The sequence below is a fragment of the Nycticebus coucang genome, chromosome 10 (genome assembly GCF_027406575.1).
Source record: "Nycticebus coucang isolate mNycCou1 chromosome 10, mNycCou1.pri, whole genome shotgun sequence".
NCBI classification, from domain to species: domain Eukaryota; kingdom Metazoa; phylum Chordata; class Mammalia; order Primates; family Lorisidae; genus Nycticebus; species Nycticebus coucang.
This window is the reverse complement of record NC_069789.1, coordinates 105020166-105032655: the sequence shown is the minus strand read 5'-3', so window position 1 is coordinate 105032655 and position 12490 is coordinate 105020166. Positions and strand designations below refer to the sequence as shown.

General features: G+C 43.6%; 1 protein-coding gene and 1 pseudogene across 6 annotated transcripts in view; both read right to left on the bottom strand.

Annotated features, from left to right (window-relative positions):
- The window catches only part of GON4L (gon-4 like), a 107212-nt gene that overhangs the window by 76162 nt on the left and 18560 nt on the right, over positions 1 to 12490 (bottom strand). For all 6 annotated transcript variants that reach the window (XM_053604692.1, XM_053604686.1, XM_053604687.1 and 3 more), the window contains 2 exons: positions 3845 to 4036; positions 878 to 1068 (listed from right to left, as the gene is read on the bottom strand). In XM_053604692.1, the coding sequence (XP_053460667.1) occupies positions 878 to 1068; positions 3845 to 4036 (383 nt within the window). The remainder of the gene's footprint in view (positions 1 to 877; positions 1069 to 3844; positions 4037 to 12490) is intronic.
- Positions 5381 to 6086, bottom strand: LOC128595619 (spindle and kinetochore-associated protein 2-like; annotated as a pseudogene).

The window sequence follows — 12490 nt, the reverse complement described above, 5'->3', positions numbered from 1 at the left end:
AGGAGAACTGTACAAGCAACCAGCTTCACATTAGGGCAAAGAAGGCTACAGCAAGTTTGGGGCAGAACACACAGTTGCAAACGACACAGCAGTAAGTGGACCAGCCTCATCAGCTGCTATAGGGACAAGATGACTCATGTAAAAAGAGGTCTTGAACAGCCAAAAACTGCAAAAAAAAAAAAAGAAAAGAAGAAGTCCTGAGGTAACTATGTACTTAAGAAAAAGAGTAACAATAGCAAAGGCTCTGTGAATAGCTAGCTGTGTACCTACACATCAAGACTAATATTTAGGCTCAGCATCCACAGCTCAGTGGTTGGGGCATTAGCCACATACACTAGGGCTGGTGGGTTCAAACCTAGCCAGGGCCTGCTAAACAACAATGACAACAATAACAAAAAAACAGCCAGTCATTGTGGCAGGCCCTGTAGTCCCAGGTACTTGGGAGGCTGAGGCAAGAGAATCACTTAAGCCCAAGGAGGTTGCTGTGAGCTGTGACGCCACTGCACTCTACCAAGAGCAACATAAGTGAGATTCTATCTCAAAAAAGAAGAAGAAGAAGAATATTTAAATATGTGAAAGAACCATAAACTGTTAACTGGTATCTTCTCAGACACACCTACCCACAAGAGAGTAAAGCATTGTGAGCAGTGTCACCTTCGAGTCTGCTACCCAGTAAATGAACAATCAGACAAGTGGGAGGAAGCACAGAAACAGCTTACCTTCCTATGTCTACGTTTACCTTAAATACACAAAAATGCAAGTATCTGAATGGGCAATTCAACTACCTAACCTACCAAGAGCCAAGAACTGCTAAGTTATCTTTATCCACTTTTCATGGAAACTTTCCTCTGAGTATGCAGCAGCCCACCCTACTCACATGCAGGATATTGCGCACGTTCACTGCTGTGAGGCTGTGCTGCCTGGCCCCATCCTCTAACGTGCGGTCAAGCATGTCGTCTAGCTTCAGATCATAGCCCAAGGTCCTTTCCTGACCCCTTCCATCTCGTTTCCTCTTGGTACCCTTTTTCTTTTTTCTCCTTTTCTCTCTTTCTTCATTGTCTTGCTCTTCTGCAAATAAACCAAGAGAATCACCAGAATCTTGAAAACAGCTGACCAAAAGCCAACAGTAAAAGAAAATCCAGCTGCCGGGTGGCGCCTGTGGCTCAGTCGGTAGGGTGCCAGCCCCATATATCGAGGGTGGCGGGTTCAAGCCCGGCCCCGGCCAAACTGCAACCAAAAAATAGCCGGGCATTGTGGCGGGCGCCTGTAGTCCCAGCTACTCGGGAGGCTGAGGCAAGAGAATCGCTTAAGCCCAGGAGTTGGAGGTTGCTGTGAGCTGTGTGAGGCCATGGCACTCTACCGAGGGCCATAAAGTGAAACTCTGTCTCTACAAAAAAAAAAGAAAATCCAGCTGCCAGCTGTCTGGACCTGGAAATCAAAGATTATGACCTGGCAGCACTAGTGACAATAGAGTTGCTAATGGTACTGGAGTCTAACAAAAGCCAGCATCACTGAATATTTATTTTATTTCAGGCACTCTCCCACACACTTTGTACATATAATTTACTTACTCTAGCAAGTAACAACCCAATGAGATGGAAACTATTATTTATCCCACTATACAAATGGGGTAACTGAGACAGGAGGTTAAGAAACTTTCCTGGGCAGCACCTGTGGCTGAGTGAGTAGGGCGCCAGCCCCATATTCCGAGGTTGGTAGGTTCAAACCCAGCCCTGGCCAAATTGCAACAAAAAAATAGCCGGGTGTTGTGGCGGGCGCCTGTAGTCCCAGCTACTCGGGAGACTGAGGCAAGAGAATCGCCTAAGCCCAGGAGTTGGATGGTACTGTGAGCTGTGACACCACAGCACTCTACTGTGGGTGATAAAGTGAGACTGTCTCTTAAAAAAAAAAAAGAAAGAAACTTTCCCAATGGGCAGTGCCTGTGGCTCAAAGGAGTAGAGCACCAGCCCCATATACCGTAGGTGGTGGGTTCAAAACCAGCCCCAGCCTTGGCCAAAAACTGCAAAAAAAAAGAAACTTTCCCAAGAGCCAATAAGCAACAGTCATGCCGAACACCCAGCATGGCCAAAAGTGAGACCCCATCTCTAAAAATAGCCAGGCATGGCAGACACTTATAGTAGTCCCACCTACTTGGGAGGCTGAGGGAAAAGGATTGCTTGAGCCTAAGAGTTTGAAGTTGCTGTGAGCTATAACGCCAGAGCACCCAACCCCAGGGTGACTAAGTGAGACTTTGTCTCAAAAAAAAGGGCGACACCTGTGGCTCAGTGGGTAGGGCACCGGCCCCATATACCTAGGGTGGCAGGTTCAAGCCCAGCCCCAGCCAAACTGCAACAAAAAACAGCCAGGCATTGAAGCAGGTGCTGGTAGTCCCAGCTACTTGGAAGGCTGAGGCAAGAGAATCACTTAAGCCCAAGAGTTTGAGGTTGCTGTAAGCTATTACGCCATGGCACTCTACTGAGTACAACATAGTGAGACTATCTCAAAAAGAAAAAAGGAAGGGCAGCGCCTGTGGCTCAAGGAATAGGGTGCCAGTCCCATATGCCAGAGGTGGCGGGTTCAAACCCAGCCCCAGCCAATAACCAAAAAAAAAAAAAAAAAAAAAAAGAATAGAACACAAGAACAGTTCAACACATAAATAAGCAAATGACTTTCAACAAAAGTATCAAGGTAATTCACCAGCAGTAGATTTAAATGTAAAACATAAATCTATAAAACTTCTAGAAAATACATCAGGAAATCTTTATGACCTTGGGTCATAAAAGGTAAAGATTTCCTACACGGGACATAAAAAGTATGAACCACAATAGAAAAAAATTGATAAACTCAACAAAATTAAAAAGCTCTAATCTTCACTTAAAAATGAAAAAGCAAGGTACATAGTGGGAGAAAATATTTGCAAAACATTTATCTGATAAAGACCTGGTATCCAAAATACACAAAGAGTGTGGGGGGTATAGCTCAGTGGTAGAGCGCGTGCTTAGCAAAATACACAAAGAACTAATTCAACTCGATAATAAACAAGAGAATAATAAACAAACATTTCACCAAAGAAGATACATAAGCCCAGGACACAAGAAAATATACTCTGTAACATTCTCAACAGAGAAACGTTCAAGTTAAAACTACACTGAAATGCTACTATCCAACTGCTAAAGTGGCTAAAATTTTGTTTTTGAGACATTTTTATGTATATATGTATGTATTTATTTTTGAGACAGTGTCACACTCTGTTACCCAGGTTAAAGTGCTATGGTATCATCGCTCACAGCAACCTCAAATTCTTGGGCTCTAGCAATCCTCCTTCCTCAGCCTACCAACTATTTGGTACTACAGGTACTCACCACAACCTACACCCAGATAATTTTTCTATATTTTTTTAGTAGAGGCAAGGTCTCACTCTTGCTCAGGCTGGTCTTCTTAACTCCTGCTTACACATATTCATAAACCTCTTTATGTGATTTTACAGAGCTTGGTTCTTTTCTATTAATACTATATACACATTATTAAATGTGTATGCCTATCTCCAATTAAAAAAAAAAGGGAGAGAGGGAGAAAGTAAGTGAGTATGTGCTATTAAGTATCAGGACAGTGGTTAACTACAGGTAGGCGGTAGTGACTGGCAGGAAACCAAACCCTTTTGGCTTTGGGGTATGGATAATATTCTATTTCTTGGTCTGGTTGCTGGTTGCACTGGTGAAAATTCAATATGTGAAAATTCAGTGAACTTAAGATATCTTAGGATATGTACAGTTTTTGGCATATTACACTACAATAAAGAGGGATTTTTAATTTAAAAAAAAAAAAAAAAAAACAGAAAGCCTACCCATTGGAATAAAGAGTCCGTCATCCTCTATCTCTTCCTCAGATGGGTGACCCAGATTCCTGAGTGGCTTTTCTTGAGGATATGCACAAGCCTCTGGTTGCGATGATTTCCTAGGCTGGGTTCCTGGTTTTGAAGACTGGCTACCTGATGACAGCAAAGGTGTTTCCCCTTCAGAGTGCATCTGAGGTTTTCCTAGAAGAATCACAAATATTCCCTCATACTTTGCCCAGTCTCAATCACATTCTATCAGAGAAATCAGAGTCTTCTTAGTCTTTTTAGTAAGACACTTCATGAATGAAGCATATACTAGCCAGGTTCTCCCCCGTCTTAAAGATAGTATCCTAAGGGCGGCGCCTATGGCTCAGTAGGTAAGGTGCCAGCCCCATATACCGAGGGTGGCAGGTTCACACCCGACCCTGGCCAAACTGCAACAAAAAAATAGCTGGGCACTGTGGTAGGCACCTTTAGTCCCAGCAACTAGGAGGCTGAGGCAAGAGAATCACCTAAGCCCAGGAATGGAGGTTGCTGTGAGCTGTGTGATGCCACGGCACTCTACCCAGGGCTACCCAGAGCGATAAAGTGAGACTCTGTCTCTACAAAAAAAAAAAAAAAAAAAGATAGTATACTAAGAAAAATGTGGAAATCAGAGCTCAGATCTCATTTACTCATCTGTAAAGTCAGGGAGTTGAACTAGATAATTGCCAAGATCCTAATAGTTCTAAAATGCTTTGAGCTTTGCATTTTTTTCTAAGGAAAAATCCGATTCATAATTGTAGGAAGGATTCCTGATGACAAGGGGACATTTTATATATTATTACCATTAACACCACATTTAATCAGCTATAAGTAATAAATACTGGCTGGGCAGCTTGAGCCCAGGATTTCAAGGTTGCAGTGAGTTATGGTCATGCCACCACGCTTCAGTGAGTGACAAAACAAGACACTGTCTCTAAAAATAAATAAACTAAAGCATGAATCCAGGCGGCGCCTGTTGTTCAGTCGGTAGGGAGCCAGCCAAATACACTGAGGCTGGCAGGTTGGACTCTGGCCTGGGCCAGCTAAAACAACAATGACAACTGCAACAACAAAAAAATAGCCAGGCGTTTTGGCAGGCACGTGTAGTCCCAGCTACTTGGGAGGCTGAGGCAACAGAATCGCTTAAGCCCAAGAGTTTGAGGCTGCTGTGAGATGTTACACCACGGCACTCTACCCATGGCGACAGCTTGAGACTCTGTTTCCAAAAAAATAAATAAATAAAGCATGAATCAATCCTTAATACTCTCAATCTTACTTCTTTACTCTTGGTGCCCATGATTATCTCAGTGTCAAAAAGCTTAAACACTTTGGTTTTAATAGGGATTCTACAGCAAGGAATTGAATCCCAAATCCGTCAAATCAAAAGTTCCTCTCAGCTAAATTTCTTTTTTTTTTTTTTCTTTTTGGCTGAACTTTATTATTCCTCTCTCATATGAAAGGCAGCATTAACCAGTCCCAGCCAAACCTTCTTCTCCTTCACCAGCCCCCTCCCACTAGTTATCAACCATTAAAAGACATCTTCCTAAATTTCTGTGGAATTGATTTCTTCTCTATTAGAGTTCCCTTTTGGGAGTCCTTCTTCATAAGTCTGCCAGGGGGAGATTTTAATTGCTCTGCTGCATTTTTCTCTTCTTCAGTCAGTGGTGACAACTCCAGGTCTGTTGCTTTTGTAGTTGTTGTATCATGTTCATAGTCTTATTCACAGTAGCACAAATGCGGCTCTTAGTCTCTTTCTGCTCAACAGCAACTGGTTTGAAGCGTGCATACAAAGTTTGATATCGAGACTTTATCGCTGATATTTCCTTTAACAGTGTAACTGGACTTTTTTTCTGTATACTCTTCTTTTTCTTTTTGGTTGCAGCCGTCATTGTTGTTTGGCAAGTCCAGGCTGGATTCAAACCCGCCAGCTCAGGTGTATGTGGCTGGCGCCTTAGCTGCTTGAGCCACAGGCGCCGAGCCTGTATACTCTTCTTCATATTGTACTTCTCAGCACATTCTTCTAAAGGATATGCTTCAATAAAACCAGGAAACAAACCAAAACAGAGTAAAACATGTGATCTCGCCTGCTGAATCAGGATGATTAGTCTTGATTTCATATTCCAGCCTGTACTGAATGTAATCCAGATCAGAGTCAGCTTTCTGGAACATCAGTTCCAGCTTATCGACCTCCGCCTCCATGTTGAATAGTTGACATTCCTCAGACCCCGGCAGCACTTAACCCACCTTTTTTTTTTTTTGAGACAAAGTCTCAAGCTATGACCCTGGGTAGAGTGCCATGGCCGTCAAGGCTTACAACAACCTCAAACTCCTGGGCCGAATCGATTCTCTTGCCTCAGCCTCCCAAACAGTTGGAACTACAGGTGCCCGCCACAACACCGGCCATTTTTTGGTTGTAGTTGTCATTGTTGTTTGGCAGGCACGGGCTAGATTCGAACTCGCCAACTCCGGTGTACATGACTGGCACCCTAGCCACTAGCTGCTTGAGCTACAGGTGCTGAGCCCTCAGCTAAATTTCTTTTTTTTTTTTTGTACAGACAGAGTCTCACTTTATGGCCCTCGGTAGAGTGTCGTGGCCTCACACAGCTCACAGCAACCTCCAACTCCTGGGCTTAAGCAATTCTCTTGCCTCAGCCTCCCAAGTAGCTGGGACTACAGGTGCCTGACACAACGCCCGGCTATTTTTTGGTTGCAGTTTGGCCGGGGCCGGGTTTGAATCCGCCACCCTCAGTATATGGGGCCGGCGCCTTACCAACTGAGCCACAGGTGCCGCCCCCTCAGCTAAATTTCTTAAAAGAAAAAACTTCAATCTGTACCACAGCATAGATTTATCATTTAACTTAAAATCTTTAATAATTTTTATAATTAATGATATCTACCTTTAACTGACACAAATGACTATATATATTTAAATATATAAATACAAATATATGTGTGTGTGTGTGTGTGTGTGTGTGTGTGTGTGTGTGTGTGTGTGTGTGTGTGTATACACATAAAGCTTTCTTCTCTCTCTTTTTTTTTTTTGAGACAGTTTCATTTTGGAGCCCTGGGTAGAATGCCATGGTATCTTAGCTCACAGTAAGCTTGAACTCCTGGGCTCAGAATTTCATTTTTAGTAGAGACAAGGGCCTCATTCTTGCTCAGGCTGGTCTCAAACCCATGAGCTTAAGCAATCTGCCTTTCTCAGCCTCCCAGACTGCTAGGATTACCAGCATGAGCCACCTCACTCAGCCAATAAGTGACTTTTTTTTTTGAGACAGAGTCTCACTATGTCACCCTCAGTAGAGTACTGTTGTATCATAGCTCACAGCAACCTCAAACTCTTGGGCTCAAGCAATTCTCTTGCTTCAGCCTCCCAAGTAGCTGGGACTACAGGCACCCACCACAAGGCCCAGCCAGTTTTTTGTTACAGTTGTTTAGCTATTGTTTTAGCTGGCCCAGGCCAGGTTTGAACCCGCCACCTTTGGTGTATGTGCCTGGTGCCATTAAGGACTATGCTATAGGCTCAGCGCCTGTGGCTCAAGCAGCTGAGGCACCAGCCACATACACCTGAGCTGGCGGGTTCAAATCTAGCCCAGGGCCCGCCAAACAACAATGATAGCTGCAACTAAAAAACAGCTAGGCGTTGTGGCAGGTGCTGAGGCAAGAGAATCGCTTAAGCCCAGGAGTTGGAGGTTGCTGTGAGCTATGCCGCCACAGCACTTTACCCAGGGTGACAGCTTGAGGCTCTGTCTCAAAAAAAAAAAAAAAAGGACTATGCTACGGGCACCAAGCCCACAAATGACTTTTAAACAAACATAGTAGAACATTTAAATCTAAGCCAGTAGTCTGGGAGCTTGAGCCTGAGTTGGAAGTTGCTGTGAGCTATGACGTCACGAACTCTACCCAGGGTGACAGCTTAAGACTCTGTCACAAAAAAATAAAAAATAATAATAATAATAAATCTAAATAGCCGGGTGTTGTGGCGGGCACCTGTAGTTCCAGCTACTCGGGAGGCTGAAGCAAGAGAATCACCTAAGCCCAGGAGTTGGAGGTTGCTGTGAGCTGTGTGATGCCACTCGGCACTCTACCGAGGGCAATAAAACGGTCTTTACAAAATAAATAAATAAATATATAAATAATAAATCTAAGCAAGTATAGCCCTTCAAAATACAGAAGCTCACTTTGGTAGGCCGTGCTTCTTCCATTGATACTTTTACTACATAAAGCCTATAATTCCACATTTTAGGAGGCCAGGAGGACACGAAAGCCTGGGCAACCTGGCAAGACCTTGTCACCACAAAACATTAAAAAATAAAAATTATGGGCGGTGCCTGTGGCTCAGTGAGTAGAGCGCCGCCCTCATATACCGAGGGTGGCGGTTTCAAACCCAGCCCTGGCCAAACTGCAACAAAAAATAGCTGAGCATTGTGGCGGGCACCTATGGTCCCAGCTGCTCGGGAGGCTGAGGTAGGAGGATCACCTAGGCCCAAGAGCTGGCGGTTGCTGTGAGCTGTAATGCCACAGCATTCTACTGAGGGCAAACAAAGTGAGGCTCTGTCTCTAAAAAAAAAATAAATAAAAATTAGGCTCAGCACCCATAGTTCAGGTTAGGGTGCCAGCCACATACACCAAGGCTGGTGGGTTTGAACCCAGTCCGTGCCTGCTAAACAACGGCAACTACAACAAAAAAATAGCCAGGCATTGTGGCAGGCACCTGTAATCCCAGCTACTTGGGAGGCGGAGGCAAAAGAATCGCTTAAGCCCAAGAGTCTGAGGTTGCTGTGAGCTGTGACACAACAGCACTCTACCGAGGGCCACATAGTAAGACTCTGTCTCAAAAAAAAAAATTGAATAAAAAAAATAAAAATTAGCCAAGCATAATGGTGGACACCTGCAGTCCTAGCTACTTGGGAGGCTGAGGTGGGATGGCTACATGGCCCCAGGAATTCAAGGTTACAGTGAGAACTATGACCAGGCCACTGGACTCCAGCCTGAGCAATAGAGCAAAATTCTGCCCCTTAAAAAAAAAAAAAATCGAAAAAAAAAAAAAGTGTTTGGAACTACTCTTTACAACTATCCCTAGAGTTTAGCAGCTGCATCACAAAATCATTTTTCATACTCTTCACTCACTAAAACAGAAAAAAAGTTCCTTATTTTCTGCAACCTTTTTCTTTTTTTCCCTCTGACTTCATCGCACTGCTTTTCTTTTCTTTTTTTTTTTTTTGAGACAGAATCTCACTATGTCACCCTCCATAGAGTGCTGTAGCATTGCAGCTCACAGCAACCTCAAACTCTTGGGCTTAAACAATTCTCTTGCTTTGGCCTCCCGAATAGCTGGGACTACAGGCACCCGCCATAACGCCCAACTATTTTTTTGGTTGCCATTTTCATTGTTGTGTAGCAGGCCCAGGTCAGGCTTGAACCTGCCAGCCTCGATGCATGTGGCCAGCTCCCTACCCACTGAGCTATAGGTGCTACCCATTAGACTGCTTTTCAATTTAGTTCTCCTCCCTAGAACCCCTTAGGACCCCACTCTTCCTTTATTTCATAGACATGACAGATGCTGAACCTAAGAAAGAGAAGTCAAGCAGGATAAGAAAAACTTGCTTGGGCGGCACCTGTGGCTCAAGGAGTAGGGCTCTGGTCCCATATGCCGGAGGTGGCAGGTTCAAACCCAGCCCCAGCCAAAAACCACAAAAAAAAAAAAAAAAGAAAAACTTGCTTACTGCCAGCCTAAGAATTGTAATTGAAGACATGAAAATAATTAGCTGAGGACTATACAAATCAACTAATTATAAGCTGAAATCTGCCTAAGCTAATTACTTTTAGGATGCAAAGAAAGAAAAAAGCATAAGTAGAAATTAGGGCATATAAATAATCTTAAAAGAACAAGTAAAATTCTATTAGAATAAACATCAAGGCCAGGTGTGGTGGCTCACACCTATAATCCTAGCACTCTGGGAGGCCAAGGAGGGTGAATCACCTTAGCTCAGGAGTTCAAGACCAGCCTGAGCAAAAATATTACAAATAAACTTTTTGCTTCTACTAAAAATAGCCTGGCCTTGCAGTGGGCGCCTACAGTCCCACCTACTAAGGAGGCTAAAACAAGAGAACCACTTGACCCTAAAAGTCTTGAGGTTACAGTGATGACACTGACCAAATGAGACTCTGTCTCAATAAAAGTAAAATCCAGGGCGGCACCTGTGGCTCAAAGGAGTAGGGTGCTGGCCCCATATGCCGGAGGCGGTGTGTTCAAACCCAGCCCCAGCCAAAAAAAAATAAAAAACGTAAAATCCAGAATAACATCATTAAACAGGAAGGTTTAAAGGCGGCGCCTGTGGCTCAGTGAGGAGGGTGCCAGCCCCATGTACTGAGGGTGGTGGGTTCAAACATGGCCCTGGCCAAACTGCAACAAAAAATGGACAGGCATTGTGGCGGGCACCTGTAATCCCAGCTACTGAGGAGTCTGAGGCAAGAGAACAGCTTAAGCCCAAAGCCGGAGGTTGCTGTGAGCTGTGATGCCACAGTACTCTACCGAGGGCTAATAAAGTGAGACTCTGTCTCTAAAAAAAAAAAAAAAAAAAAAGAGGAAGGTTTAAAAACACTAACCCTGGCAGCGCCTGTAGCTCAGTGGGAAGAGCACCAGCCACACACAGAGGCTGGCGGGGCGTTGTGGTAGACGCCTGTCGTCCCAGCTACTTGGGAGGCTGAGGCAAGAGAACTGCTTAAGCTTAAGAGTTTGAGGCTGTTAACTGTGATGCCACAGCACTCTACCCAGGACAACTGCTTGAGACTGTCTCAAAAAATAAATAAACAAAGTAAAATAAAAATAGAAACACTTGACACAGCGCCTGTAGCACAGTGGTTATGGCGCCAGCCACATACAGAGGGTGGCAGGTTCAAACCCAGCCTGGCCAGCTAAACAACTGCAACAAAAAAAAAATAGCCAGGCATTATGGTGGGCTCCTGTAGTCCCAGCCACTTGGGAGGCTGAGGCAAGAGAATTGCTTAAGCCCAAGAGTTTGAGGTTGCTGTGAAAAGTGTGATGCCACCGCAGTCTACAGAGGATGACACAGTGAGACTCTGTCTCAAAAAAATAATAATAATAATAATAAATAAATAAATAAAAAATAAAAACACTAGCCCTGCAGTCTGGAAACATGGTTTAACAATGTATCACTGTTGGGCAGCGCCTATGGCTCAAAGGGGTAGGGCACTGGCCCCATATGCCGGAGGTGGTGGGTTTAAACCCAGCCCCGGCCAAAAACTGCAAAAAAAAAAAAAAAAAAAACAATGCAGCACTGTAACAAAAATGTTGGCACTTCAAAATAATCCAGATGTCTATGACTGCATCCAATCTTTTTGGCACCAGAGACCAATTTCAGGACAGACAATTTTTTCATGTACTGGGGAACCAGGTCAGGGGGCAGAGGGGATAGGGAGGTGGGGGACGTATGGAGGTGGTTTGGAGATGACTCAAGTACATTACATCTCCTCAGATCATCAGGCATTAGATTCCCATGAAGAGCACAACCTAGATCCCTCACACACCCAGCACATGAAGTTCACAGCAGGGCTCACCCTCCTACAATGAATATGTACAACTGTTTTCATGCTCAGAAAACTAAAATGTTAATTCAAATAAAGTATAACAACAGAAAGAATATGCAGTAAAATAGTAAGATTATAGGTGAGTTTTTGTTTTCTTCCTTAAATTTTTCAGTATTTTCTAAAGTACACATACACAGATTTTCAATCTTTCCTATTCCAAGTTTCGAATACTTGTTATATTTTTAATTACCAGAAAAAGGAAGGTACTTGAAAAAACAATCTAGATGGGCACTCATAATGTACTTTTGGTATTACTTATGTAGCCAGCTAATTAAAATACAAAGTCGCAGAATCAACTTTGAACTATCCAGTTTAAAGAAGGAGAGTAATATTACAAATAAACTTAAATATAAATGTTAATTTTTTCTTTTGAGACAGAGTCTCACTGTTTCGCCCTCGGTAGAATGGCAACCTCAAACTCTTGGGCTTAAGCAATTCTCTTGCCTCAGCCTCCCAAGTAGCTAGGACTACAGGCACCCATCACAACGCCCGGCTATTTTTTGTTGTTGTTGTTGCACTTGATTGATGTTTATCTGGCCTGGGCTGGGTTCAAACTAGCCACCCTCAGTGCATGTGGTAGGCTCTGTAACCACTGTGCTACTGGCACGGCCTATAAATGTTAATTTAATTCATCTACATTTGGATATCTGCAAACTATCATTAAAAAAATTTTTAATTCCACTCCTGAATAGTTCAGTGACCACTGTTAGTTAACTAAGAATCCACGGTTACTTATCCATTGCTTCTCTAGCATTTTAATCTTGTATTTATTGCAGTTCCTCCTGTCTTCATATCACAAGTATGATTTATCTTGGGAAAAAATAATTCAATCATCTTGCTGCCCCCCTCTAGCTATCCCCACTCTCCCGCTGCAAAAAATACCAGAGGTGCTTTTGTTCCTCCCCCATTAGCCCCAATACATGATATCCTTTTTCCATAAATTTCTCCTAAATCAGGGTGGTGCCTGTGGCTCAAAGGAATAGGGCCCTGGCTCCATATGATGGAGGTGGCGGGTTCATA